This window comes from Rhinichthys klamathensis, unplaced genomic scaffold, assembly GCF_029890125.1.
Source record: "Rhinichthys klamathensis goyatoka isolate OS25496 unplaced genomic scaffold, OSU_Roscu_1.1 h1tg000150l_1, whole genome shotgun sequence".
NCBI classification, from domain to species: Eukaryota; Metazoa; Chordata; class Actinopteri; order Cypriniformes; family Leuciscidae; genus Rhinichthys; species Rhinichthys klamathensis.
In genome coordinates, this window is record NW_026606685.1 from 2,506,194 (window position 1) to 2,530,950 (window position 24,757).

The 24,757-nt window shown below is 38.1% G+C and overlaps 2 protein-coding genes across 2 annotated transcripts; one reads left to right on the plus strand and one right to left on the minus strand.

The window, feature by feature from the left end:
* Positions 1-628: 628 nt before the first annotated feature.
* Positions 629-2,876, plus strand: glrx (glutaredoxin (thioltransferase)). The gene is made up of 3 exons (XM_056258386.1): positions 629-895; positions 1,206-1,321; positions 2,475-2,876. The coding sequence occupies exons 1-2, from the start codon at positions 692-694 to the stop codon at positions 1,317-1,319; spliced, it is 318 nt and encodes a 105-aa protein (XP_056114361.1). The 5' UTR covers positions 629-691; the 3' UTR covers positions 1,320-1,321; positions 2,475-2,876.
* Positions 2,490-24,271, minus strand: rhobtb3 (Rho related BTB domain containing 3). The gene is made up of 12 exons (XM_056258387.1): positions 23,736-24,271; positions 22,696-22,936; positions 22,281-22,473; positions 17,836-17,993; positions 15,689-15,797; positions 13,350-13,739; positions 9,016-9,125; positions 7,286-7,388; positions 6,763-6,936; positions 5,994-6,160; positions 3,207-3,303; positions 2,490-2,608 (listed from the first exon to the last, which is right to left on the minus strand). Coding segments are annotated over exons 1-12 (1,863 nt in total). The 5' UTR covers positions 23,738-24,271.
* Positions 24,272-24,757: the final 486 nt, after the last annotated feature.

The window sequence follows — 24,757 nt, forward strand, 5'->3', positions numbered from 1 at the left end:
ATGAGGCCACAGGAGATGATTTGTGAATGGCCGTGAAGGGACACAACTGATGCTGGTAGCAGGTCACATGATAATGACAACACATGGTGTACGTCCAGATTACACACTACATGCATACTATTTAGAACGTACTTTTTTTAGCAGTCGTGAGTACTTACTCAAAACAGCTTCTCCAACCTTATGTTTTATGGCTGTGTCATGATTAAAACAATGAATCATTTTCTCTGCATAACATGAATCATCTTGAAACTGCTCAAATGTTCCTATAAATATGTTTTCTTTCCAACTCTTCAATCTGAATAATAAATAAATATATTTCTCCACAAAAAAGTGGAATAGTCCCGTCGTCAATTATTCCTTACATATACCCAACCGATTAAATTACACAGTCCACAGTCGAATCCTATTTGGTTCTGTGAAAGTCAGGAATGCGGTCACACAGTTCAAAGAGACATCCGTGAACAAAAGTGAAATAAAACTATTCGTTTTCTAAAGGATTCGTTTCAGAACCCGGATTCTTTAACAAACACCATAGTGGCTCCCTCCAACAAATTGGCTTTTTTTTTTTTTTATCAAGGAGTGGTTAACTTTAATCCCGCCCTACCCTTTAAGGGTGTAAACAAAGGAAGATTCGTTTCTGTTTCACTAGGCTGACTCGTGATGAAAAGCTGTGCTAGTTACGTAAAGAACAATGGCAGAATTTGTTAGAGCTCAAATTAAGGGTGACAAAGTAGTTGTGTTTTTGAAGCCGTCCTGTCCTTACTGCGTACTCGCGAAGGATGTTTTGTCAAAGTATAAATTCAAAGGTGGACATTTGGAGTTGATCGATATCAGCGGACGCAGTGACATGGGCAGCATTCAAGACTGTCTGCAACAGATCACGGGGGCGCGCACCGTGAGTACTTTACAATGGAACATTTTTTGTTATAAGACCGTAACAGCCCACATTACATTGACTAAAAAGTGTAATGTGCGACTCTTTAAGTAACTTTAAATAAACCTTTTTTTTTTAATTAGCGAATTTTTAGCTGAGTCACCAAGCATGACCTGCACGCGTGGCCATGAATCATGATCATTGTAGATATTATTTAATACATAACGTATTTAATACAACTTTATGAGTATTTATATGTTTGATTAATTTCCATTGTCATTTATTAAGTTTATTTAGACCTAGGCTTTTTTTCCATGTACAATATGTGTAGGTTCCTCGAGTCTTCATAGGGGAGAAGTGTATTGGAGGAGGAAGTGATGTCGAAAGTCTTGACCGTTCTGGAGAACTGAAAGGCATGTTGCAGGCTATCGGATCTCTGCAGTGAGGGTATACTTCACAGTCCTTCTTTATGAAATATTGTAAATATTATATACAGCACAATTACACCAGTGGTTCTCAACTGGTTTTGCTTCAGGGCCCGCATTTTACATTGGACGTGAAGTGGCCACAGACAGTGGCAAAATTGTGTATCGTACACACAAAAATGTTTTTGTTTTTTTCAAAAACTGCCTTTTCTCTCAGCGACGCGTTAAGTAATTTCATTTAACAAAACATATCACAGTCAATACAAAACATATTTGTCCTCTAATTTAAATGCAATTTGGCTCCAGTGTTATTGTAATATCATTGAGATTATAGTTACTATTCATATTTTTAATAACCCTGTCTTTTACCATGCATACATAGCTTTCATCTACAGTAGCATTGTTTTCCCCCATCATCACCAACCATATCAGAACAGACATATGACCCATTTTTGGGTCGCAATCCATCCGTTGAGAACCACAGGTTTAGATTTAAGTCACAAACACTAAGAACAAACACACATCCTTCTAAAATGTCTTTATTCAGCATGAGATGATGGTCAACAAAACTGGACTAGACTAAAGACAGCCAGAATCGGCTCTACGTTGACCACACCAACTGCACTAACAGGCGATCCACATGCTGGATGCGTACTTCGTATGTTATTAGTTGAAATAAAAATCTCAGATGTACATGTTACAAAAATAGTTGCATCAAATTCAAATCAGAGATAACTTAAATATTTGAAGTTTTTTCAAGTCATATTGCCGGAGTAACCACTGAATTCATAAAGAAAGAAATCTCACCATGACAAAACATGGCTGACCATGAGAGTGAAATATCAATCTCTGGAGAGACTATAAGGTTGACCCTACCCTGTTTAATACGTTTTAATCCATCGCAGAGGAAGTTTATTGCACCAATCAGGTGTAATCGTTTGTACAGAAGGTACAGTATCCACGTAGAAGGGCTCTATATGACATCGTCACACAGGATCCACTCAAATCCAGTGAGAGTTCACAGCTGTCCGCTTTATATCACAGGCTCAGTGGTCAAAGTTCATGTGTAAATACAGTATATCAGAATCCACCAGAGGTCAAACATAGGTCTCTTTTATCCTGCATGTAAATGAATCTTGCATCCTCTGTTTTTCGCCCTCCCTTCCGGTCCGTAGGGCGTCAAGAAGGGGTCACATGATGCTGCAGCGAGACTTGCGGACCTGCCGCCTGCGTTGCTGGTACTCGCTGAGCTCCTGTAGGTAACCTCTGGAGGGCCAGCGCAGACGTTCCACCTGCTCACGCTCCTCGTCTGGCAAAAAAAGCATCACCGGGACTAAGAAAGTATTGCGACAACATCTCCTGGCTGCAACCCACCCCTTCAAAGCATTTAAACGGAGCGTTATATCCGTCCACCAGATTTCTCTTTATCTTTCACTTCAATTGTAATGTAGGCTGACAATGTAATTGCCTCTATAATATCTATATGAGTTTCTCACTAGATAATGCATGAGGAAATTATAAGGTTGCTTTATAACCCTAAAGGGAGCGTGATGAAAATAAAACTTTTCCTGTCACTGCTTGCTTGTTGTATTCATTGACTCACAAATCTATACACCATTCATGAGGTGACACTGTTTTATTTATTTGCCAAGTGCATGTGGAAGGGCAGGATGTACTAATAGGGTGTGAAAATGATTCATTCGTTTCAAAAGTGACCTTACATTTGCTCTTAGTGTTTCTTAATAAAGCTTTTGACAGAAGCCGGTCGTGATTTGCATGGGCTTGTCTGCAGCACCAGCTGTTCGGGGCGCTGGTAACTGGTTTTTGTAGCAGTCAGAGATAATTGTGTGTGCTTGTATTCTAATGCGCTTAAACATCCTTTCCAGGTGGTCAAGCGGACGGCTCACCTGATAGCTCCAGGAAGTCAGGCTTGTGGCTGAAGATCAGGTAGTTATTAGCGATGAAATGGAGGAGCCAGACATATAGTTGGTCCGCGTTGTGACACTGTGATGACAGAGAGTGGCAAAAGAGCAGATAGAATGTTAACTAACAAACAAGTTGGAAGTATCACAGAAGGTATTTTTCAAATGTCAAACTACCATAAAAATATAATTTCTTTGCAAATTTGTAAGCAAAACCAAATGACCAATTTTTGGAAAACCCAATGACCTAGCATTTTTTAAACTTGAAAACAAACTTTTGAAAACAGGTTTTTAAAAATGATACAGTTATCATCGCCATATAAATTACAAAAACGTGAATTTGTGAAAATGGTGACGTTATGTGTTCAGTCTATAGGTGCTTAGTGTTTCTTTAGAAAGTGACATCGCCAACTACTGGCCTGGCATGCATAATACAGCGTTTTTAATAGTTTTCGCAGATCCGTGTGAACTGGGGTTGTTTTGACAACGTTGTCGCAAAAAAAGTTCCGTTTTTAGTACATCGTTGTAGTGTACCCTTAGATGAAAAATTGACCATTTAGAAAGCTATTTGAAATAAGTTTAAGCTGAAGCACAAAAAAATTATTGAAATAAAAACAAATTACGTGTATTAATATAAAAAAAACCTGACAAAAGCACATCAATTAGAAAAAAAGAAAAAAATTCTAAAGAAAACTGAAAATACAAAAATAAAAGCTAATTTAAAAATATGTTAAAAATACAATATAAGGGGCTGTTTACACGACACCAATCTCAACTAAAAATGTAAAACTTTTTATGCGTTTTGGTCGTTCATTTACATGACAACGGCGTTCTGGGTGCATGGAATATAAATAATATAAACTTTTGAAAATGGGTTGGTGCAAATTTTTGAAAACGGTCTCCGTGTAAACAACAAAAACGCGAATCTCTGAAGACGATGATGTCATGCACATGTGTGTTCTATCTATAGTGTTTCATCGCCATCTAATGGCCTGGCAGCAGAATAATGTTTTTAGTAGTTTTCGCGGATCCATGTGAATGGGGATCGTTTTGACAATGGTGTCGCCTGTACGCGGAAAACTTCTCTGTTTTAAGCATATATCGTTGTGTAAACGTACCCTAAATAATACTATTACAAATAAAATAGGCTACACTGGTAGAAACACATTGCCCATATTATATCCCATGTTGCATTGTTCTTGACCCTCAATTTACATTCAGTTGCATTGGACTTTTCCTTAGTTAAAAAAACATGGTTTGCTTTCATCTCAGTTCCATAAAATTGTGTGACTTTTTCAAGATTATCTATCTACACACACACACACACACACACACACAAACCTGGGCTTGATTTGGTTGTTCTGAAGGGGAGTAAAAAAAAAGTCACACTCGTTTGGCCCAATTAAAAATGAATGGGAAACGCGGGAAAAAAAAAGTTTTTCATTTGTCAAAAAAATAAATCCAGCATAAATCTGAAAATATCCAAATATAAATGAAGGCCTGGTACTAGAGCACAAATGCAATGTGGAATGAACATGATCACACAAACACGTGCGCACACACAAACACAGGTGTTCACTGCTTATTGCTATTTTTTTGTTGGTTGTATTTACTTTTAAAAATTATTATTTTTTATACAGTTGAATTATTGAAATAATATGTGCTTACAATCAAGTCTTATCTTTTAGTGGCAACTTATATGGAATTATTGCAAAAACAAGACACTTTAAACAACAATAACAATTTCTAAACTTTGACAGAAATACTGATTTAATGTATTTTATAATGTTTAAATGTATATTCACAAAATATATACGACAACATGTGTTTTACGAGCAGTTAGCCACATCCAGAAAAATGAATGGATCTCAAATGGGCCTCTGCTGTGGATGTATATGGTTAATACACTTTTTTCTAAAACTGTGTTTCCTACAGATTTTTCTCTAACCAGCAGATAGCAGAATTCTGCATCTAACACCTAGATAAATCTCCAGAAACAACTCATATTTAATTTTGATCATTACAGTGTTTTTGTTTTTCATAAATATGTCATTTTTCATATGCATGCTAATAGTTAGGAATAGGAATTGTACAGTAAATAGGTAAAAAAGTAATTCATATCGATCAAAACACAGCATAAACATATAGATGAGAAGAAAAAATAATTTGTATATTAAAAAATCCCTCTAGAATTGTTCAAACGCCACGAGTGTAAACAGGAAACGAGGAGAACGTGAGGGTTAACCATGTTTATATCTAGTGGAGAGTGGAGCATTTGAGTCGCACATAAAACACAAAACTGATGGGAGAGGCTATGTTGACTGGATCTAAAACCCTCATATCTCCATCGCTGTAAGTTACCGAAAGCAAAACCACACATCCAAACCAACAACACATGGCTGACACACATTTGTGCAGCCCAGCGCTGTATGACGTGACAGACTACTAGTTGCCCAGTGTGGTTCCGTTCACACAGCGCAGGTAATTTCCAAGAATGCGGTTGTGAGTCCTGGAAATGTACTTGTGTGAGTTTGGTTATAGAATGCGGTTGTGATTATAGCCTACCGTAAATAACTGTGAACGTATTAAGGACTCAAATACTGAATGCACTGACAACTGTATTCTGCTGCTGTGTGAACGTGGCCTTTATAACATCCCAGTAATGTTCATTTTTCTTCCATACATAGTTGTACTTTTATAGTGATATTACGGATCCAAAGCACTCAAAGCAAATGAGCGAAACCTTTAATCAAACACACCCCTTTGACCCACCTTTGCTTTCTTCAGTAAGCGAATCACGCTGATGCCCGTAGACACCAGCTCTCGACTGGGCATGTTCTGAAGATACGCGCAGACGCATACCTCACACAGGTGCTGCAGTCGTTTCACCTGGTACATCTCTGCGCACACGAGCACGGCCATGGCCTGCAACACACTGGCTGAACACACACACCATCCATCCATCCATCAACCTCGGCTCATATTCGCCCACTGTCAATCAAGCTCAGTCTTTGTTTCCATCTTTTTTCTCAAGTGTTGTTTAATGTCCATACAATGTAAGTCAATGGGGCCCAGTATTGTTCTGGACTCCACTGACTTTAATTGTGTGTACAAAAGCAGAAACATTCTTCATAAGATCTTTTGTGTTTAACAGAAGAAAGAAAGTCATACAGGTTTAGAAGGACATGAGGGTGAGTAATTGATGGCAACAGACCTTATTCACAGCAGCGTCATCTTTGATTTTCAACAGGAATAAAAGCGAGGCTGTGAGGGATAGACATGCGTGTCTTCCGTGGGTTGTTGGATTGTTCTGCTGACGAAACACTTCAAAAATATATTTCTAAGACATTTCCGTAGACAAAACTCCCGACAATATGAGCTGTGGAAAATGATAAGTGATCTAGGAGCTTTCTACAGCAGATGCCATTGAAAACACGGCAAGTCTTTTCCTCACAGCCTCGCTTTCATACCTGTCATGGCGCTGCTCTGAATAAGGTCTATTTGCATTGTTATCCCTTTGTCTTGAAAAGCACATCCTTACCTGGACAGCAGGTGTCAGTGTAGAGGTACTCCAGGAAAGCTAGGAAGGTATCAGACGAAACTCCGTGGATTGGCACCACGCGACTTCGTGCCTCTGCGTACTTCCCACTAAACATGGCAGCCATAACATCGCAGCGGGCCACAAGTACGGCTCTGTGCGCTGGCAGCACGCTTCCTAAAAACACACGCACAGAAGCACACTCACAGCATTACAGAGGCGCTCTGACACACACAAGCCCTTCTCTTGTACTTACAGGACCACTTTAAACTCAGAATCAATGTGCCATTGTGTGTGCCTGTGTGTGTGTTTCAGGGTTGTTTTTGTGAACTAAAACTAAATTTAAAACTATTAAAAATCATTAGAAATGTTGTCTTAGCAAGTACTAAAATGACTCAAACTAAAATAAAACTATAAAAGCCATTTAAAAATATTAATAACTACTATTGTAGTGTGTAAATAGCATAAAAATGATAATGGTGTGTTTACATGTCCATGCACATGCAGGGCTAGCATTGACTCTTGCCTTGGACCATGAAGATGACATCAGAGTACAGAGGGGAATTGAAGAGGCTTCCCAATGTCAAAGGACCTTGTTGAGAGCGGGATGTGGGTGTGTCCCTGGGGGCCTGCAACCAGAACGAATCGACACTGCAGTGCACAGTTTGAGGCGATGAATACTGTTAGTACCTTGAACATTTATTATTGAGAAACCAGGTTTGCCGTGCAAATCCTTGGAAAAATTCACAATGGATTTACTGTAGTAACACCAACTGCAGGTGTGATATTTTAAAAAATGGAAACTGTAATAATAAACAATCTTCCTGCTATTACATTTATGGCATTTGTAATTGTAGATTTTATACAAATGCCGTAAATGTGCTAGAAGTAGCAATGAAGATTAAAAAAGATAAAAAATCATACCTGCAGTAGTACTGGTCAAAAGTTTGGAAACATTACTATTTTTAATGTTTTTGAAAAAAGTCTCTTATGCTCATCAAGCCTGCATTGATTTGATAAAAAAAAAAAAAACTGTAATATTGTGAAATATTATTATAATTTAAAATAAGGGTCTTCTATTTGAATATAATATAAAATATCATTTATTCCTGTGATCAAAGCTGAATTTTCAGCATCATTACTCCAGGCTTCAGTGTCACATGATGCTTCAGAAATCATTCTAATATGCTGATTTATTATCACTTTTGGAAACAATTATGCTGCTTTCTTTTGTAACAATATACACTACCGTTCAAAAGTTTGGGGTCAGTTTTTTATCTTTTCTTTTTTTGAAAGAAATTAATACTTTTATTCATCAAAGGTATCAAATTGATCAAAAGTAATAGTAAAGTTTAATATTGCTAGTTAAGATTTCTATTTTTAATAAATGCAGTTCTTTTTAAACGATTTATGGATGTATATATAAAACACAAATTAACAAAAATAAATTAGAAATGTCATGTTAATCAAACAACTAAAGAAAAAGAAAATTGCACATTGATCTCGACTGAATACTTCAGTAGCTTTAAAAAAGAATAAATGTATATTTAATTAATTCATGCAATGAAAACTATCCAGTGTATTGTATTTACAGTTGATTTGGTCATATCACCCACCTCTAATAATATACATTATATTTGAATATAATTATTATTTATAATGTATTAACAAATGCTAATTTATCTCAGTAACACACTTATTTTTGGACACTTTTGGTTACAGAATAAATTTATATGTGAATAATAATAAATAAATAAAAAATGAATAATAAAATCCCAGAACAGGCAATCTCTGGCATTGGTAGAAACTCAGTGCTGCAACCACACCAAAAGGTGTCAGTATAAAGTCTTGAGTCTTGTATCAGCCAGCGAAACAAAAACTCAGACTGCATCCGAAATCATATACTTCCCTTCTATATAGTAGGCGAAAAACAGTATGTGACAAAAAAAAAGTATGTCCAAATTCACAGTACCCGGATAAAAGTATACGGATGACCTACTACTACTTTTTTTCGCAAGAGAATTTGTAAATGCCAGTGAAGCGACTTAACTGACACTGGTAGGTCACATGATAATGACAACACGTAGTACGTCCGGATCTCATTCATACTAAACGCATTCATACTACATAGAACATACTTTTTTAGCGCTTGCAAAGTACTTATTTAAAATAATTACCTACTCAAGAGAGTATGTGATTTCGGATGCAGCCTCAGCTCTATAGATCCAATCAGCCTCCTGTCTGTCAGAGTGATACCTTTTCTCTCCCAACGAATGAGCGTATCCTGTCCATCAGCTGGGCCACGGCCAAAGGGTTCTTCAGTTTTTCAGCGATGGCTTCCTCCAGGTATTCCCATTCCCAGGCCCCTGCGAAGAATACACATCACCATCACCAACAAGCACTGACCCATGAACGCATCCTGCTCGCACGTGCATTTAACTGGCTGTCCGGCTGAATCTCGACCTTTTACACTGGCTGCTCAGATCTGCTGGACTTTCACTAATAGTTCAACCTCTCAGGGCTGGTGAATTCAGTCACAACTTTAAAAACAAGGCTGTCAGAGCCTTCTCTTCTCGATATACTATAGCAGGCAACACATAAGGTGGTGGTACAGCTGTTTTACATAATAACTAAATTGTGAAAGATGTTTTTTCTTCTTCTTGGTGACAGCTAAGAAAATTAAACCAATATTTAACTTGTTATAGTAACTGTTATTTCACAGTGAAGACCACGGTTCTATCACATACACATTTTCATCCATCACAGCTGAGCTTAGGTAATATTAGCCCAGCCTTATTCGTAAATCTGTCTAGACGGACTGAGCGGGATTTGGTCCGAAAGAAACCATGCACAATGAATTTCTGTGCATCATTTCTGTTAGTGTAACGACCGTCCTTGGCTCAAGGGATGAAAATGGCCTCTGCAAAATCACACGATATATCAGCATGGTCTCATCAGTATGAGCATCACCTTCTCACCTTCTGAGCATGGCCTCACTCTGATAAATGAGTCTATAATATCCATTCCTGTTTCCTGAACTGTTAAAGCCTCCTGATTGAGATGCATGTCCATCCTTCCAGCCTCCATTTTGCATCAGAGGTTCCAAAGAACGGTGAACAGGAGGTAATATTCCCGGCTTATGAGGAATGCATTTTTGTGGCAGGCTTATACGAGCATAGAATCACAATTGTGTATTTGGGTGAATGTCACGAAAACATCCAGAACACACCTCAGAAACGTCCAGAACTCACTTCAGCCCAAATTCAAAAGAAAAAATATAGAAAATGCTCTGTGACATTATTTTCATGACATTTAAAAGTGATTTCCCCTCATTCAAAAGTTTTAAACGTAGCGAAATTAACAGTACTTGTTTAAAATTACATGAGATGGCCTAAAAAAAAAGCAGTTTTCACATGGAGTGCATCGCCTCCTGGAGGCAGCCATGTTGAGATCACATGACCAGCTGAATCCTACTTGCTTTATCTTGGTAACCTCCTTATTTTCAGACAGTTCAGCTCACAGAATAAATTAAACATGGCTGACTGTGAAAAGCACATTTCTACAACAGCATCAGTAACTGAAAACATTTGCTTTTGCGTGATGCTGTATTTATACCACTAGGTGTCAGTAATATATGTACAGTATACACCATACATTTATGTATATATATATGAAGATTAAACATTTGCCATATAGCAGCCAGGATAAACAAAAAAATACTTAGTGCAATCCTCATGAATCTGTAATGACCTTTATTTTTTAATTGTTGTGTTATTTCCACTATTCTGAGTGGTATGTCATTAGATTTTGTACTGTAAATTAGATAAATATAATTTAATAAATTAAGGCAGGAATATACATTTTTACAATTTAAAATGTATTGAATTACTTATTGCATTGTGGTAAGGAGAATTTCTTAGGAAAATGTACTTAATTGTCATAAAAAAATTGTCACAATGCTAAAGGTTTTCTGTTGATTTTGGGGTAAAATAAAGGCTTTTTTTTTTTTTGCATTACGGTAATGAGAATTTGGAATGAAAATGTGCTTAATTGTCATTGAAACATTGTCACAATGGTAAAAATCTTAATGTTCCAAAAACAGTCAAAATTTTATTTAAACAATTTTTTATTATTATTTATTTTTAATGTTGGGTTATTTAACATTTATTTATTTTGATTTTTTGTTTGTAATGGGAATTTGGGAGAAAAATGTACTTAATTGTCAAGGAAATAATGTCACAAAGCAACAAATCTTAATGGTCCAATAAAATTTGGCATATTTTTGACACGCACTGATGATGGTTTAGCCTGAAACGAGTCTGTGTGGACATGGTATTAAATATATGAGATATAACTAGAGAGTGCGGTTTTTCATCTTTATTTGATAACTTCTTTATAACCCATAAACGGTTTGGGAGTTGAGCGCGCCTGTTCTCAGCAATATTTTTGACCATAACCATAAACTCAAAACATTCTATAGAGGCACATAAACTCAGCAAGAAAAGAAACGTCCCTTTTTTCGCAATACTGTATATTAAAGATAATTATGTAAAATCCAAATAAACTTTAAATATCTTTATAGGAAAGGGTTTAAACAATGTTTTTCATGCTTGTTTAAATGAACCATAAACAATTATTGCACATGCACCTGTGAAACAGTCTTCAAGACACTAACAGTTTACAGGCGGGAGACAATAAAAGTCACAGTAACAATAACTTAGGACACTAGATCCCTTTCCACTGACTCTGAACAACACCAGGAGAAAGATGCCCAGGATCCCTGGTCACCTGTGTGAACATGCCATAGACCTGCTGCAGGAGGCATGAGAACTGTCTCAGCTGTTGAATCTTTTTATGTTCATACAAATATTCACACATTTTAAGAAATTTGCTGGGAAAAAAGCAGTTAAAAAGTGAGAAGACATTTCTTTTTTTGCTGAGTGTACATACTTATGATCATCTTCTGGTTCTCTCTTTCATTTTCCTCATCTGCATGTACACACACACACACACACACATAAGCAGAAAAACAAGCGCACACACACAAACACACAGATCTCTCTGTCCTCCCAACCATGATAATCAGCCCCACAGCTCCAGGGTCTCATAGAGCGGACTGCCTTCATACAGGCACGTGTAGAGAACTATAAATCAGACAGGCTTTAGACACAAACAGACAGCCTCCAAACTAAAGCCATTTTAATATTGAAACAATCCTATAAAAATCATTCTTTTTCAAACACAAAAGAAAGCACAATTGCAGAGCTGAAGAGATAAGCCAGAGAAAGGGAGAGAAAATTCCAACCGTAACTCAATTATGTCGCCTAAACCAGCAGAAGCGAGGAAGCATTTTCAAACTGTTTCCTTCAATAATGCTGATCTCGCTTCATATTTACAGTTGTGACAGGATTGAACATGGAAAAAGAAACGCCATCGGCACACCAGCAATAAAAGCTGTTCCCAGAGGAAATGAGCCCTTTCATAGCTCAGGAGAATAGGTTCTCTAAAAAAAAAAAAAATATATATATATATATATATGATTATTAGTGTTTTTTTCATAGTTCAAGAGAATTAGGTTCTCTAAAAAATATATATTTAAAATTGATTTAAAATATTCACATTCATATTGATTATTACTAGTGTATTTTTCAAGAAAATCTGAGCTCTCCATTTAATCTCATTTTCGTCTAACAGAAACAGCTGAGTACTGAGAAAGAGATATCATCTGTTTTTTTGAATATGAATATGAATTTAAAATTTTTGCAAGATTTACACATTTCATCTAATAGTAAAATTACATCAAATTGAATTGAATAATCCTTACATAATTATTCACATTATGAATTAAGAATTAAATGAGTAAAAAAACTAGAGCTTAAAACATTTTGTATAAATCTTAATGGAACAAGGGATTGGACCATTTATTTTATGCGATTTATGCAGAACTTGTTTTTTTAAGATTAAAGTCCCCCTGTAGTCAATAATTGTATCCCTTAAAACTCATATCTGATCACCAAAATGGCATATTTATTTATGCCTTAAAATAGCTTGAATGTGAGTCTACACCCTTGCTTCATTTACACGTGAATTCACGAATATGCAAATGAGCCCCGCCTCCACTCACCCATACAAGCTTGTCTACAAGTCGATGTGCCAGAATGGAAATGCGTTTTATGTATCGCTCTCTACAGCGTCGGACACATAACAGTAATTATGTTTTCAAACAGCTAATAATGTGTTACTAATATTACATGAACCATGTTCCCGTTCGCCAGATCTCGGAGACATCTCATTGCCTTCTGGAAATCAGCATCCTTAGAAATGCTTTAAACAACTCAGAAAGTCAATGGAGAAAAGCATATAGTTCATCATAACATAGTTTTTCTTTTTTATTGTTCATTCATAATATGAATAATATGTAATAATTATTCAATTCAATTTGATGGAATTTTACAATTAATTAAAATGTGTAAAGGGTTAAACCTTTTTTTTGAGTGTCTAAACGTCAATATATTGCAACCTTTATCTAACAGCAGTTGCCTTGAACAACACCAGCCGTAATATTGCAAGCAGTGCATGTTCTCTCTCACCTCTGTAAAGAAACATTAACGTCTCCCACAGGCATAAACACAGCAGCGGGTCCTTCACAACCAGCCGTGAGAGGTGTCCAGGGGGGTGCCCGTCAGCTCTGGGTAGATCATCTACGCCTCCATCCCAGGTGGACAAAAGCGAGTGGGGGGGGCCATCTCTTTCCCTACAGGTGCAGCGCGAGATGGGCCTTTCCCAGGCTTGCCGTCCCACCAACAGCTGTCTGAAGTATGGGCTGATGGCACACAGAACAGACGCGTGTGCCCAGCCCAGCTCCTTCCCAGCGTCCCCAGCGTAGAACGCCACGTCTGCGAACTGAACGCCGCGTTCCAGCAGCCACTGCAGGTCCTGAGAGAAGCTGGACTCCTCCACTCTCACCGGGGGAAGACGCGCTGGAAGACATTATAGAACAGCTTTATTGCACAGATGTTGCTCTTTCATAGCTCTGGAGATTAAATGTTAGTTGGATTCATTCATATACCAACTTCAGATCTCAAATGTTTCTCCTTAAATACCTTAAAATAGACACAAATGAGACAGCTGTTGACATGCAGTATAGGCTAAGTAGATGAGAAATGAGTTCAAAGTGAAATCTCTGACTTCTGATTGCAGACTTTAGTGTCTTGGCTGCATTTGTTTGATCAACAATACAGTAAAACTGTAATATTGTGAAATATGATTACAATTTAAAATGACTGTTTTCTATTCGAATACCTTTTAAAATGCACTTTAAAACCACTGTGTGCATTACTCCAGTCTTCAGTGTCACATGATCCTTCAGAAATCATTCTACTATGCTGATTTGCTGCTCAAGAAACCTTTCTAATTATTATCAATGTCGAAAACGGTTGTGCTACTTAATATTTTTGTGGAAAGCAAGATACATTTTTTCAGGATTCTTTGATGAATAGAAAGTTCAAATTGAAATAAAAAATGTTGAAAAATCTTTTGCAACAAATTTATAAATATCTTTACTGTCACTTTTGATCAATGCTTCCTTGGTGAATAAAAGTATTAATTTCCTTCAAATTTTTTGAACGGTAATATATAAGATTGCTGGGGTCTTTTTCTCAAGAGAAAAATCTTAAAAGTAGGTAAATTAACCAACAGTCTTCCATTTGCTCTCCATTTAATCTCAGTGATGTCTGAGAAACAATTGAGATAAAAATCATAGTGTGTTGACATAAGTATGCTAAAGATGCTCGGACTGCATAATATCTCAAGTGTACTTAATTTTTTTCTTTTTTTAATTCTACTTGCTTGCATTCGAATCAGAATTCAAAATTATATTCTTAAATTCCAAATCATAGTATGTTGAAACAAGTATGCTAAACCTCTATTTCCAATGCATTTTCAAAGTATGCATCCTTGTACGTGTTCAATATTGCTCACAGCTGCTCAAATGAATTTGAATGCTGTCTAGGAGAATGAACTGAGATATTAAAAAGATCTAATTTGTGATAATTGTTTCCTGTAGGGAACTGTTGGAAGCACAAAAGGATGTGAGCGAGATTAAGATAGTTGGAATAGTTGAAAGAGAGGGAGAAACAAGGTGAGCTAAGCAGAGGAGGATGATGGGTAAGGAATTTTTGAGTGTGATGGAAACAAGGTGGAGAAAAAGAATGATGAGACAAGCAAAGCAGAGAAGACGGGATGAGTAAGGGAAACTGTAATAAGACGGGAGCGACAGGAAAAGTAACGTGAAAGCAAATCCCAAATGAGGGAAGGGCACATTAACACCAGGCATTAAAAAGAAACACAACAAGTATAACAAACAGATGTTGTTTATTCATCATGTCTGTATTATAGGCACATTTTTTATACATTACCGCTATAGTTTTATGCACTCGTCCATAACCATTCATTTGAGGCCACACCAATGGTTTCCCAACATTCAATACCCTTCATATTTTATGTGCTGTGCTCTATAAAAAGAGCCTAAGTGGTGCTGGAGCCACACCAGCACACTACAGAAAGCCTTGGCTTCTCTTTCTAAGTGTCAGTGCTGGTAGCAATGCTCATCTTGTGCAGAATGCTACTAGCCTTCAGCAAACAAACCTATATCTAAATGGCAGACGAGTACATTGACTCAGTTACTGATGAATATTGCCATTTTGTGCGTATTGTGCTGGCCGAGTGGTTTGCAGAGATTAAGATAAAATGCCCAGCAAATTGCAAGTCGTCAATAGTGAGATTAGCCAAAATTATGCAGGTTCGAAGGGAAACAGAAAAGTCGAAAGATGCCTAAATATCCTTTAGTAAAATGGGAGGTCGACTTTAAGTACAAACACTAGACACATAATGTACATAATAATGAGGAAAAATCTCAGCAGCCACTAACCTGGCTGGTCCAAATGAGGGGGGCGGGGCTCGTTGAGCCTGTGACCTCGCCGTTTGTCTGGCCGCTCTTTGGCTTTCTGCTTCAGACACTGAATCATGAAGTATTCCAGCTGTGTGAAGATACAAAGGTCATGTAAATAACATCAAAATATACCACAATCACACCAAGACTAATATCATGGGATATTTGTGGCTATTTAGATTAAGTGGACTGTCAAAAAAAGTGCCAAAATTTACCGTTAGGGATATAACAGCTTGTCGATGAGGCAGTACCTTTAAAAGGACAACTTTGTACCTTATCTACCCATAAAAGGTGAATATTAGTACTTTAAAGTTACTAATTTTGAACGTTTTTTGTTAGCTGCTTTGTGCATTGAGTATGAATAGTGGTAGATACAGTTTGCACCAAGTAGATTGTTTTTACACTATGTGCAAAAATAGTGATAGATTAGCGATAGATGTTAAATAGGAGTGCTATGTGCATTATGGGTAAATTATCTGAAAAGTGCTTCATGGAGTTTACAGTGTAAATAGATATTGCTGACATTTTAAATGCATAGAACATCAATAAAAAAATTCAGGATTTCATACATGTTCAATATAGCATCTGTGACTCAATTACCAACACAGAAAATATTTTTCAGCAGTCAATATATAAAAATGAACAAAAATCACATTTACAGTTTTGCACTTACAGAGGAAGTCTAAAACCAACTTTTTGTTCTGTTAAGACCACACGAAAAGTCGGCTGCTGCCGGTCCTTTCGTATTGTTGTTGGATGTAGGAATTCCGTTTTTGTCAAACAGCGACCCCTAGAGTCGCTGTGGAGTACTTGTACTGTCGTGAATAGCACTCGCGCAAAGATGGCTCGCACTCACGGCCGGATCCCCTCCCCCTGTACACCGGTACCTGTTCAGTAAGATGGACGCTGTAACGAGTGGAAATAAGGTATGGCCCCTTTAACAGCTGCGCGCGCCCTGTTTATCTGTCGGCAGTCTGTATTGTATGTGCGCCCAACGCAACACCACATGTATACGGCGCCGGGTTATTTCTGTTTGATGCTCATTTTATCAGAATTTTATCAGATCTGTTTTTTGGCGTAAAGCAATTCGTTACCTCGCGAGACCTGATATCACACGATACTTCCTAACACTGAGGCCGGCGGCCCGCCGGCCCAAAGTTGCAAGGGTGGTTTTGCGGCTCACAGGCACCAGGGGGGTGCGAGACGACCGCCATTCAACACAAAATCAGTAATATAAACATTACAACGACTCCAAAGCTGTTCGGTTAAGGTAAAAAAGTTACTTAGTTCACCTTTAACGCCTGCCTCCTTCTTCCCTGAACTTTGTTACAGTTATGTTTGATCACTTAAATTCAAGTGTGAGACACTTGTTGCATATTGCAGTCAGCTAGATTGATATTAGAATATCTTATTAATACAAGCTGGGTGATGTGTTTCTAAACGGCGTACAGTTCATTTTATAATGTATTGTATGTCAGAAAAAAAAACTGTATTACTGTTACTACAATTAAATTGCGCAGATTTGTTATTGACAAGCGACACAATGACACGGGCGTTACACTGGTTTAAATTGCTGATTTCTCTGGATTTAAACATTGTTGGAAACATTTGTGATAATGTATGTACACAATTCAACAAAATATGTAACATTGTTCTAGTGGTTTTTGGATATTTTAATCCAAAAATCTTACATATTGTGCCTTTAAGGGTTCTTTCCGGAATGTCTTGCCCCTTAGACTTCCATTGTAAGAACATTTCTATAAACATGTTTTGCTTGGGTTTACATGAGAAAATGAATGCCTCCTTATTGCACGTGATAGATACTGACGAGAAACCTTAAACGCTCTCAAAATATAAATTCTAATTAGCCATTTAGCAGAAGCTTTTATCCAAAATGACTTACAGTACACTTATTACAGTCCCCCTGGAGCAACCGGGGCTCAAGGTCTTTGTGGAGATGGATGGGTTTTATGTTTCACCCCAGGCATGGACTTTTTAAATTACCCCTTACTAGGTTTGAACGTCCAACCTTATGGTTACTAGCCCGGAACCACTAAACCTCAAGTAGTTCCTCTGCATACTAATGAGACTTTTTAACAATGATTAAGAGAGAAAGAGACACTTACCACACTGCCAAAGTAACGACCCACAAAAAAGTTGTTTAGAGAGGGCAGCTCCAGGTAAGTGGCCCCCAGGTCCCTGGACAGCTGGAGCCCTTCACTGTGGGGCACACAGCTGCTCCAGTCGGACGCACACAGAGGACATGTGCACGGCGGGCCTTCATCTGTGGAAGATACACAATAAAAACGTGATATATGCATATGCAAACGCATTACTGAGGCACAGCACAAATGACATTTGTAGAGCAAGGGGCCAAATAAAGCAGGCAAACATCTAGATTCGTACTGGCAGAGACTACATAACATTCAGAGCCATGTCAACTGGCAGACATATGGAGAGATGGAATCAGAGTCTTTATTACGTAACAATGCATGCCAGCTCAAGTTTATACCAGCGTAAATTTAACCATCATGTGTTTGTGGGGACGGGTGGAGAGAGAGTGGCAGTGACAGAATGAGAGAGCAGGATAGCTGGATAAAGTGTGTGTGTGTGTGTGTGTGTGTGTGTTAGGAGGAGTTGGCTGGCCAGTAGGGTGAATGCCTCGGGGAAAAGAAGAGCCAGTAAAATGATAGAAAGAAAAGACAGCTAAATGGAGAGAGAGATAGATTGAGTGAGAATGGAAGAGTGGAAGAAAAAGACGTGAGCAGAGCACGGGAAGGAAGAGGTATGAATCACTGTAGCTAATAAACCCCCGTCAGAGAAATGGAAAAAGATGTACTGTGCGAGTATGCGTGAGCATGTTTTGACCATGTTTACACTTTCATTTTGCCTTGGGTCTCTCCAGTACCGAGCAAAAGGAAATACAGCACGGTTATCATGACATGAATTCATTAGCATCAATATTACTATTGCTCATACTTATATTAGAAATAAACAAACCACTAAGTGTAAGTCCTAAAGGTATAGTTCACCCAAAAATTTAAATTCTGATATTATTTACTCAACTCATGTCGTTCCAAGCCTGCATGGCTTTATTTCTTCAGTGGAACTCAAAAGAAGATATTATGAAAGTCATTGGGTTCTGAATAACTGTCTTTCATTGTATTTTTCAAATATCTCCTTTTGGGTTCCCCATAGTATGTTGGTTCCCCCTAGTAAGTTTAGATGCACTAATTTTCACCAATCAGAATAAATCCAACCCGATTTCAAATTCTGAAAGTTCTGTTTTGAACCCAAATGTTGCAATCCGATTCACTTATTTACTGTAAAAAATGATATGATCAATAAGTTATGACAACATACAGTATGTTTTTACATAGCTTTATCTCATCAAAATAAGTTTATTTGAAGTAAACTTGTTTTATAAGTTATACAAGATTCAACTCATCTTTTAAGTCAGTTTAATGTAATTTAAGTTGAAATGACTTAAACGTCCAAGTTGATTGTACTTAAAAATTTAAGGCAGCAACCTTTTTTTTTTTACAGTGTACAGTGCAAATTTGCATTAATTTACATGTATTTAGAACAAAACTTCAGCACATGTGCAGGCGCTACGTTTAGAACCGCGAGAATATCACCATTGCTGCTGTGAGCTAATTGTGATTTTTGCCTAAGACATATCTAAAAAGAAAAATGGCTTTTTAGCAAATATTTAGTAAATATACAGTCTCATCCACTGACCTGAACATTTGTTTGTAAATATAGGCATCACGGTACTGCACATGCATGCAAGTTATTTTTAAATTCGATTAAGAAAATAGTTACTGTAGATTCATGTTTAAATGCTTAATTGTTTCCCTGTTGATCAGATTATTTCAGGTCTACACCACTCCTAGAAATTTCATTCATATTGAGTTTAATTGGATCGTCTGAAATTTGGCTTTTCAATTTCTGATTATTTGGGTGCCTGTAAACAAAAGTCATACAGGTTTAGAATGACATGACGGTGAGTAAATGATGAAAGAACTTTCATTTTTGGGTGAACTATTCCTTTAAACTTTCTGCATAACTCATTCTGCACTGTTTGTAATACATACATGCTTGTTGCTTTTCTTGTGATCGAACGTATGATCCCCACTTGTAAGAAACAACCTAGCAATTGCATATCAACACCCTGACAACACCCTAGCATCAAACCGAGATTTGCATGGGCAAGCAACACACATTATCTTAACAGTATAAAAAATATAGTTGACAAGCAAAACTTTACAGCAGTTTTGTCGGCTGAGCTCCTTTGACCTAAAACATTTACTCTAAGTAATTTTTTCTGTAATTTCACGGTTCAAATGTTGGTTAATAATCACATGACATGCAGGTAAACTAAATATTTTTTTAAAAAATAAAATAAAATATTTATATTTTAGTAAGCGTTTTTATTTATATTTATTTTTAAATTATTTATTTTAATAAAAAATTTGTATTACTTAATTAATTGTTAGCTTTTCATCAACTCGCGAACCCCAGTTTAAGAAAGCCTGTGCTACAGGCTCTTTTTGCAATGTGTTCGTTCCTTCTCCATTATCCTTCCGGGATAAATGTTGTAGCTGGATGGAATCAGATCTTGAATTATACATCTCAAAGGTCATGCAGTGAGCAGAGAGCCGCCACTTCTACAGTGAATGGAGCCAAATCTGTGGTCTAAGTGCTTTGAGTCTATGAGTCTATAAATGTTTACCTATGCTATGAGCATATTCAACAAACGCTCATGGTGCAACCGTGCTCAGCACATCAAAAGAGTGCCAAATCTCAGCTCGATCAGACTTATTCCTTTTCTTTGAAGTCAGAAGCTTCTCATTTGCTGCTGTGCTGCTTTTGAAGATAAGTTTTACTCGGTTGTACGATTTTGGCCTGTCCCAGACGAAAGATGACCAATTGTGGGGATTTCTGTGGTCGTACAGTGAGAGAGGTTTAAAGATGGCCCCAGTCTTGGCCTTGCAACCAAAGATAGCCAGCGATAATTATCTGACAGTGTCATAAATCTAGCATGCTCATCTCACAGTGTTTGCTGCTACCACCTACGTCTACTGACTTGCATGTCGTACCCAAGTTTATTAGATCCCGCCGTACAGTGTGATTTGTAATGATCTTATAGGATTGCCGAAATCGGACAGTCTGTAGCAGGCATAACCAGTTCAACATCACAGTACCACAGTGTTTCTATGTTTCATCCATTTAAATGAATTGAATGTTGCATTTTGTCATTTTAGGCATGTTTAAAAGTCAATTTAAGTGTCTAATACTTTGATTGACATGAAGTAATTAGGCTTAAATGCATACCATCATTACTGCTCGACATTATTTGCTCTGCTTACATTACTTAAAGTCCCTGTAAAGGCAATTTCAAAAAAAAATTCTAAACACATTATAAATGTTAGAAATGTATTGCTAAAACATATTACAAAGACTGTGAACTGTGAAGTACTGAATTGTGGAGTTAGATCGTTAAACAGTTTTTCACCATTGATATTTTACGGATTTTCTGGGCGGGGCTAAAACAGGGCTCGATGACGCACTGGAGCCCTTGAGCTCCTGGACACGCCCCTACTTGATGACGCTCTGAGGCCACTGAGGCTGGCCGCTCCTAACAATATTATAGAGCACATTCACATCAGTTTGCCGCTCAATCGCAAGTTACTGTCAGTACTATTATTAGTAACACAGCCTACAGATTGCTAGCTACTAGCTATGCCTTCGTCACGGAAACGCGTACTACCTGGATGCGATCACTGGATCACGTACAAAACAGATCGGTGTCCTTGTTTAAATTTCCGAAAAACGATTACATCAAGAAGAAGTGGATTCATTTTGTGAAGAGCCACCTTGATGGAGAGCTGAGGATCACCGCCAAAACCCGCCTCTGTAAGTGATCATTTTAAACTGGATAGTTTTATAAACTTTCGTCGGAGATAACTGTCTGGGATTCACTGATAATCCGCTGTTACTGGTGAATGGGGCCGAACCGACTCCCGCCTCAGCCTTCATCCTCCCGTCGCGCCGACAACTGGTGCCATTCGGCAGTGCGTGCCCACCGTGCGAGCATCCATTCCGGCTGTAGAGTTGAGTGAGGCGAGTCGACGACGGCAGCTTTCCCGCGAGTGGGCGTGGTTTCAGCGCAGCCAGCGGACACGCCCCCAGCGTTTGAGAGCAGAGATTACTGCTCATTTTTTCAAGATTTTGATAGCTTATTTTATGTACTTGCTGGCTTTTTTTATCATTCAAATTTGGCTGGGTGACTAATAACACATTTTTCTGTGGTGTGACAAACTCAAAACACATACTTAATTTTGACTTTACAGGGACTTTAAGCTCACATTCCATAAGCAAAACCATATGCCAATTTTTAACCAGAGTTTAGTTAAATTGTTTCCATTAAGTCCATTATCTTCCACATCTGCACTGCAAAGGCTGACTATCTTTTAGTTTTCTTTAGAACTTCATAATATAGAACAAATTAATTAAATGAACACTAAACAAATGCAAAGCAAAACAGAAACAGCAAATCGCGTCTCACCATTTAGTCTTGCCCCAATGGCTACCAGAATCACAGGAAGACCCCAGTGTCGAAGAAGAGGGCGAAGTCTTGGAGCATAGCCGTTTCTGACCTGCTGAAAGGCCAGTTTGTCGTTGACCGAGTACTTAATGACCACGATGTCGGCCTGCTCCAGAACGCTCCGCACGCTTGCCCAGTCACTGTCCAAAAGGTCCTGCGATTAAAACGAAGGATGAAATGACCTGGGATGTTTTAGAGGGCATATCTCAGTAGCTCAGGATCTGTTCCACCAATCAGCTTATGGATATCACTGCTGTAGCTAAATTCCTCTTAGTCCTCCAATCATTGTGAAAACAACTCCCTTTCCAGAGTCTGCAGAAACCCTAATCCTGCTTTTGAATCCCATCATCCCTCTCTCATTCACTCTGTTACTCACCCAGCTGGGACAATCCCGCACCATCACTCTGACATCCCCGAATACTCTTGACTGGTACTCTATAAACGCAGGGTTCAGGGGATGTCTTGATGGCGTCATGGAGTTTGGATCCAATTCCCGAGCTCCATGGCCCAGGTAACTCCACAACAAACCACTTTGGACCTGTCCCGGGCCGGCAGTCTCATCGCCAGGGCCGACGCCCCCAGGACACTCACTACCCAGGGCCACTATGTGTATAGACCTGCAGCGGTTTAAATTACAATACAAACGTTTGTCTTTATATAAGCAGACAAAGCCTAGCATTCACACAGTTATTCACTAACTCTCATACACTCTAAAAATGTTTGTGATTTTTACAGAAGAAACTCTAAAAATGCTACATTGGTTTACAGTTAACAGGTTTTTACTGTAGCATACTCACACAGCTTACCATATACGGCGAGGAACTGTAAAATACTGGTAAATGTATTGTTTTTGCAAGTATTATTATTATTATTATTAAAATAAATAAAAATGTGCAATAAATTTGAACGGGAAAAGAGTGTATATATATATATATATATATATAAAACCACAGTAGTTGAACTGTTCAATAATGTTAAAGATAAAAAAGATAAGTATAAATTAACAATTTAATGAGAATACTTAGTATATATTCAATTAGACAATACATTTTTATGGTAAAATATTACAAAGAATTTTTTTATGAGCAGGTTCATTGGTAAAATATGCAGGGCCAAATAATAACATATGAGCCCAAAATGGCTCATATTATTATTGCATGGTATAGTGCATTAATATATGCATGTATTATATCCATATAGTGCACATTTTTAGAATCTATTTATCGACCATTTTCTATATACATAGTAACTGTTGTTATTATTATAGCACACGCAACCTATGCATGCGTGCAAATGTCAATGCATAGTAACAGTTACAGTGCATTGATATTTACCTCAGTGTACTGTGGCATAACTGTCAATTTTGCGCTATTGGGGCTTCAGTCATGGCAAAGCATGAATCATATGCATACTTACATGATCACAACAGCAGTCCGCTGGAACAAGGCTCGTAGAGCACGTACTTCAGCGGCGGGTTTTCACATCAGTCTCCGGCTTTTTTCCGCAATGAAGGTCGGACACGGTACAATCCGTCAGCAGAATGAAAAAGCGAACGGTTCATTCATTAAACACGCGCTGTAAAAGTGAAAGAGTGTCAGGTGCGCAACGATCCGGCTATAAAAACACACATCCAGGCAGAAAAGATCCAGTGGATCCTGCGCTAGAAGAAACAAGTTCATACTCCACAGAAAACAGGGATCCGGCGCTTCCCGGGACGCATGGCACGATGTGAGCACTGTAACCAGACGTCACTTGAGCATAACGTCAAAGCTCATGGGTCAATGAGATAAGAATATAGGGTAAAACAAGAAAGACCCGCGGCAGCGCGAGTGGGAGCCTCCTGACTCAGCAAACGATCGGACGGACGTGAACACTTGCTGTCCACACCGCACACAGGCTGGTCGTGTTAGTGCTGTGCCTCTGCTGTCTTGTCTGTTCAAACCAATGGCACTTTCAGTCATTAATACATGATATTATAAAGTCTTTGACTGTTACTCCCAACAAATAAAAATGCAGTCTCACTGCCAGATTTTCACAAACATAACGCTTGCAATCCTTGCATGCAAAACAAAACACATCGCTTTTGGGCCCCTGGGAGCCCCCCACAGTCCTTCAATACACTAGCCAAAGTCAAAAAAGCCCACCGCAATGTCTGAGCAGAGACATGGCAGGGGCCCGTAGGGGCACCAAGAGGCCCTTTGGGTGTGAGATAACAATATTTATGCTTTGCTTTCACAAGCAACACTAATTAGACATGCTGCATGCTGACACCACTGTATGATGCGAGTGGGACGCGTGTACTGACCCACACAACTGTGCTACCTCAATATTATGGGCTTTCAATGCACTGATCCGCTAATAAAAGGTTGCAGTGGTAATAATAGGCATTTATTGCATGATATAAACAAATAAACATTGATTCGACTCCATATTTGAGC

Coding starts and splice junctions, on each gene's coding strand:
- glrx (XM_056258386.1), top strand. CDS start 692: ATGGCAGAATTTGTTAGAGCTCAAATTAAGGGTGACAAAGTAGTTGTG. Junction 896..1,205: donor AGATCACGGGGGCGCGCACC/GTGAGTACTTTA, acceptor CAATATGTGTAG/GTTCCTCGAGTCTTCATAGG.
- rhobtb3 (XM_056258387.1), bottom strand. Junction 15,798..17,835: donor GTCGTTACTTTGGCAGTGTG/GTAAGTGTCTCT, acceptor ATCTTCACACAG/CTGGAATACTTCATGATTCA. Junction 6,937..7,285: donor TGTCATCTTCATGGTCCAAG/GCAAGAGTCAAT, acceptor GTGTGTTTTTAG/GAAGCGTGCTGCCAGCGCAC.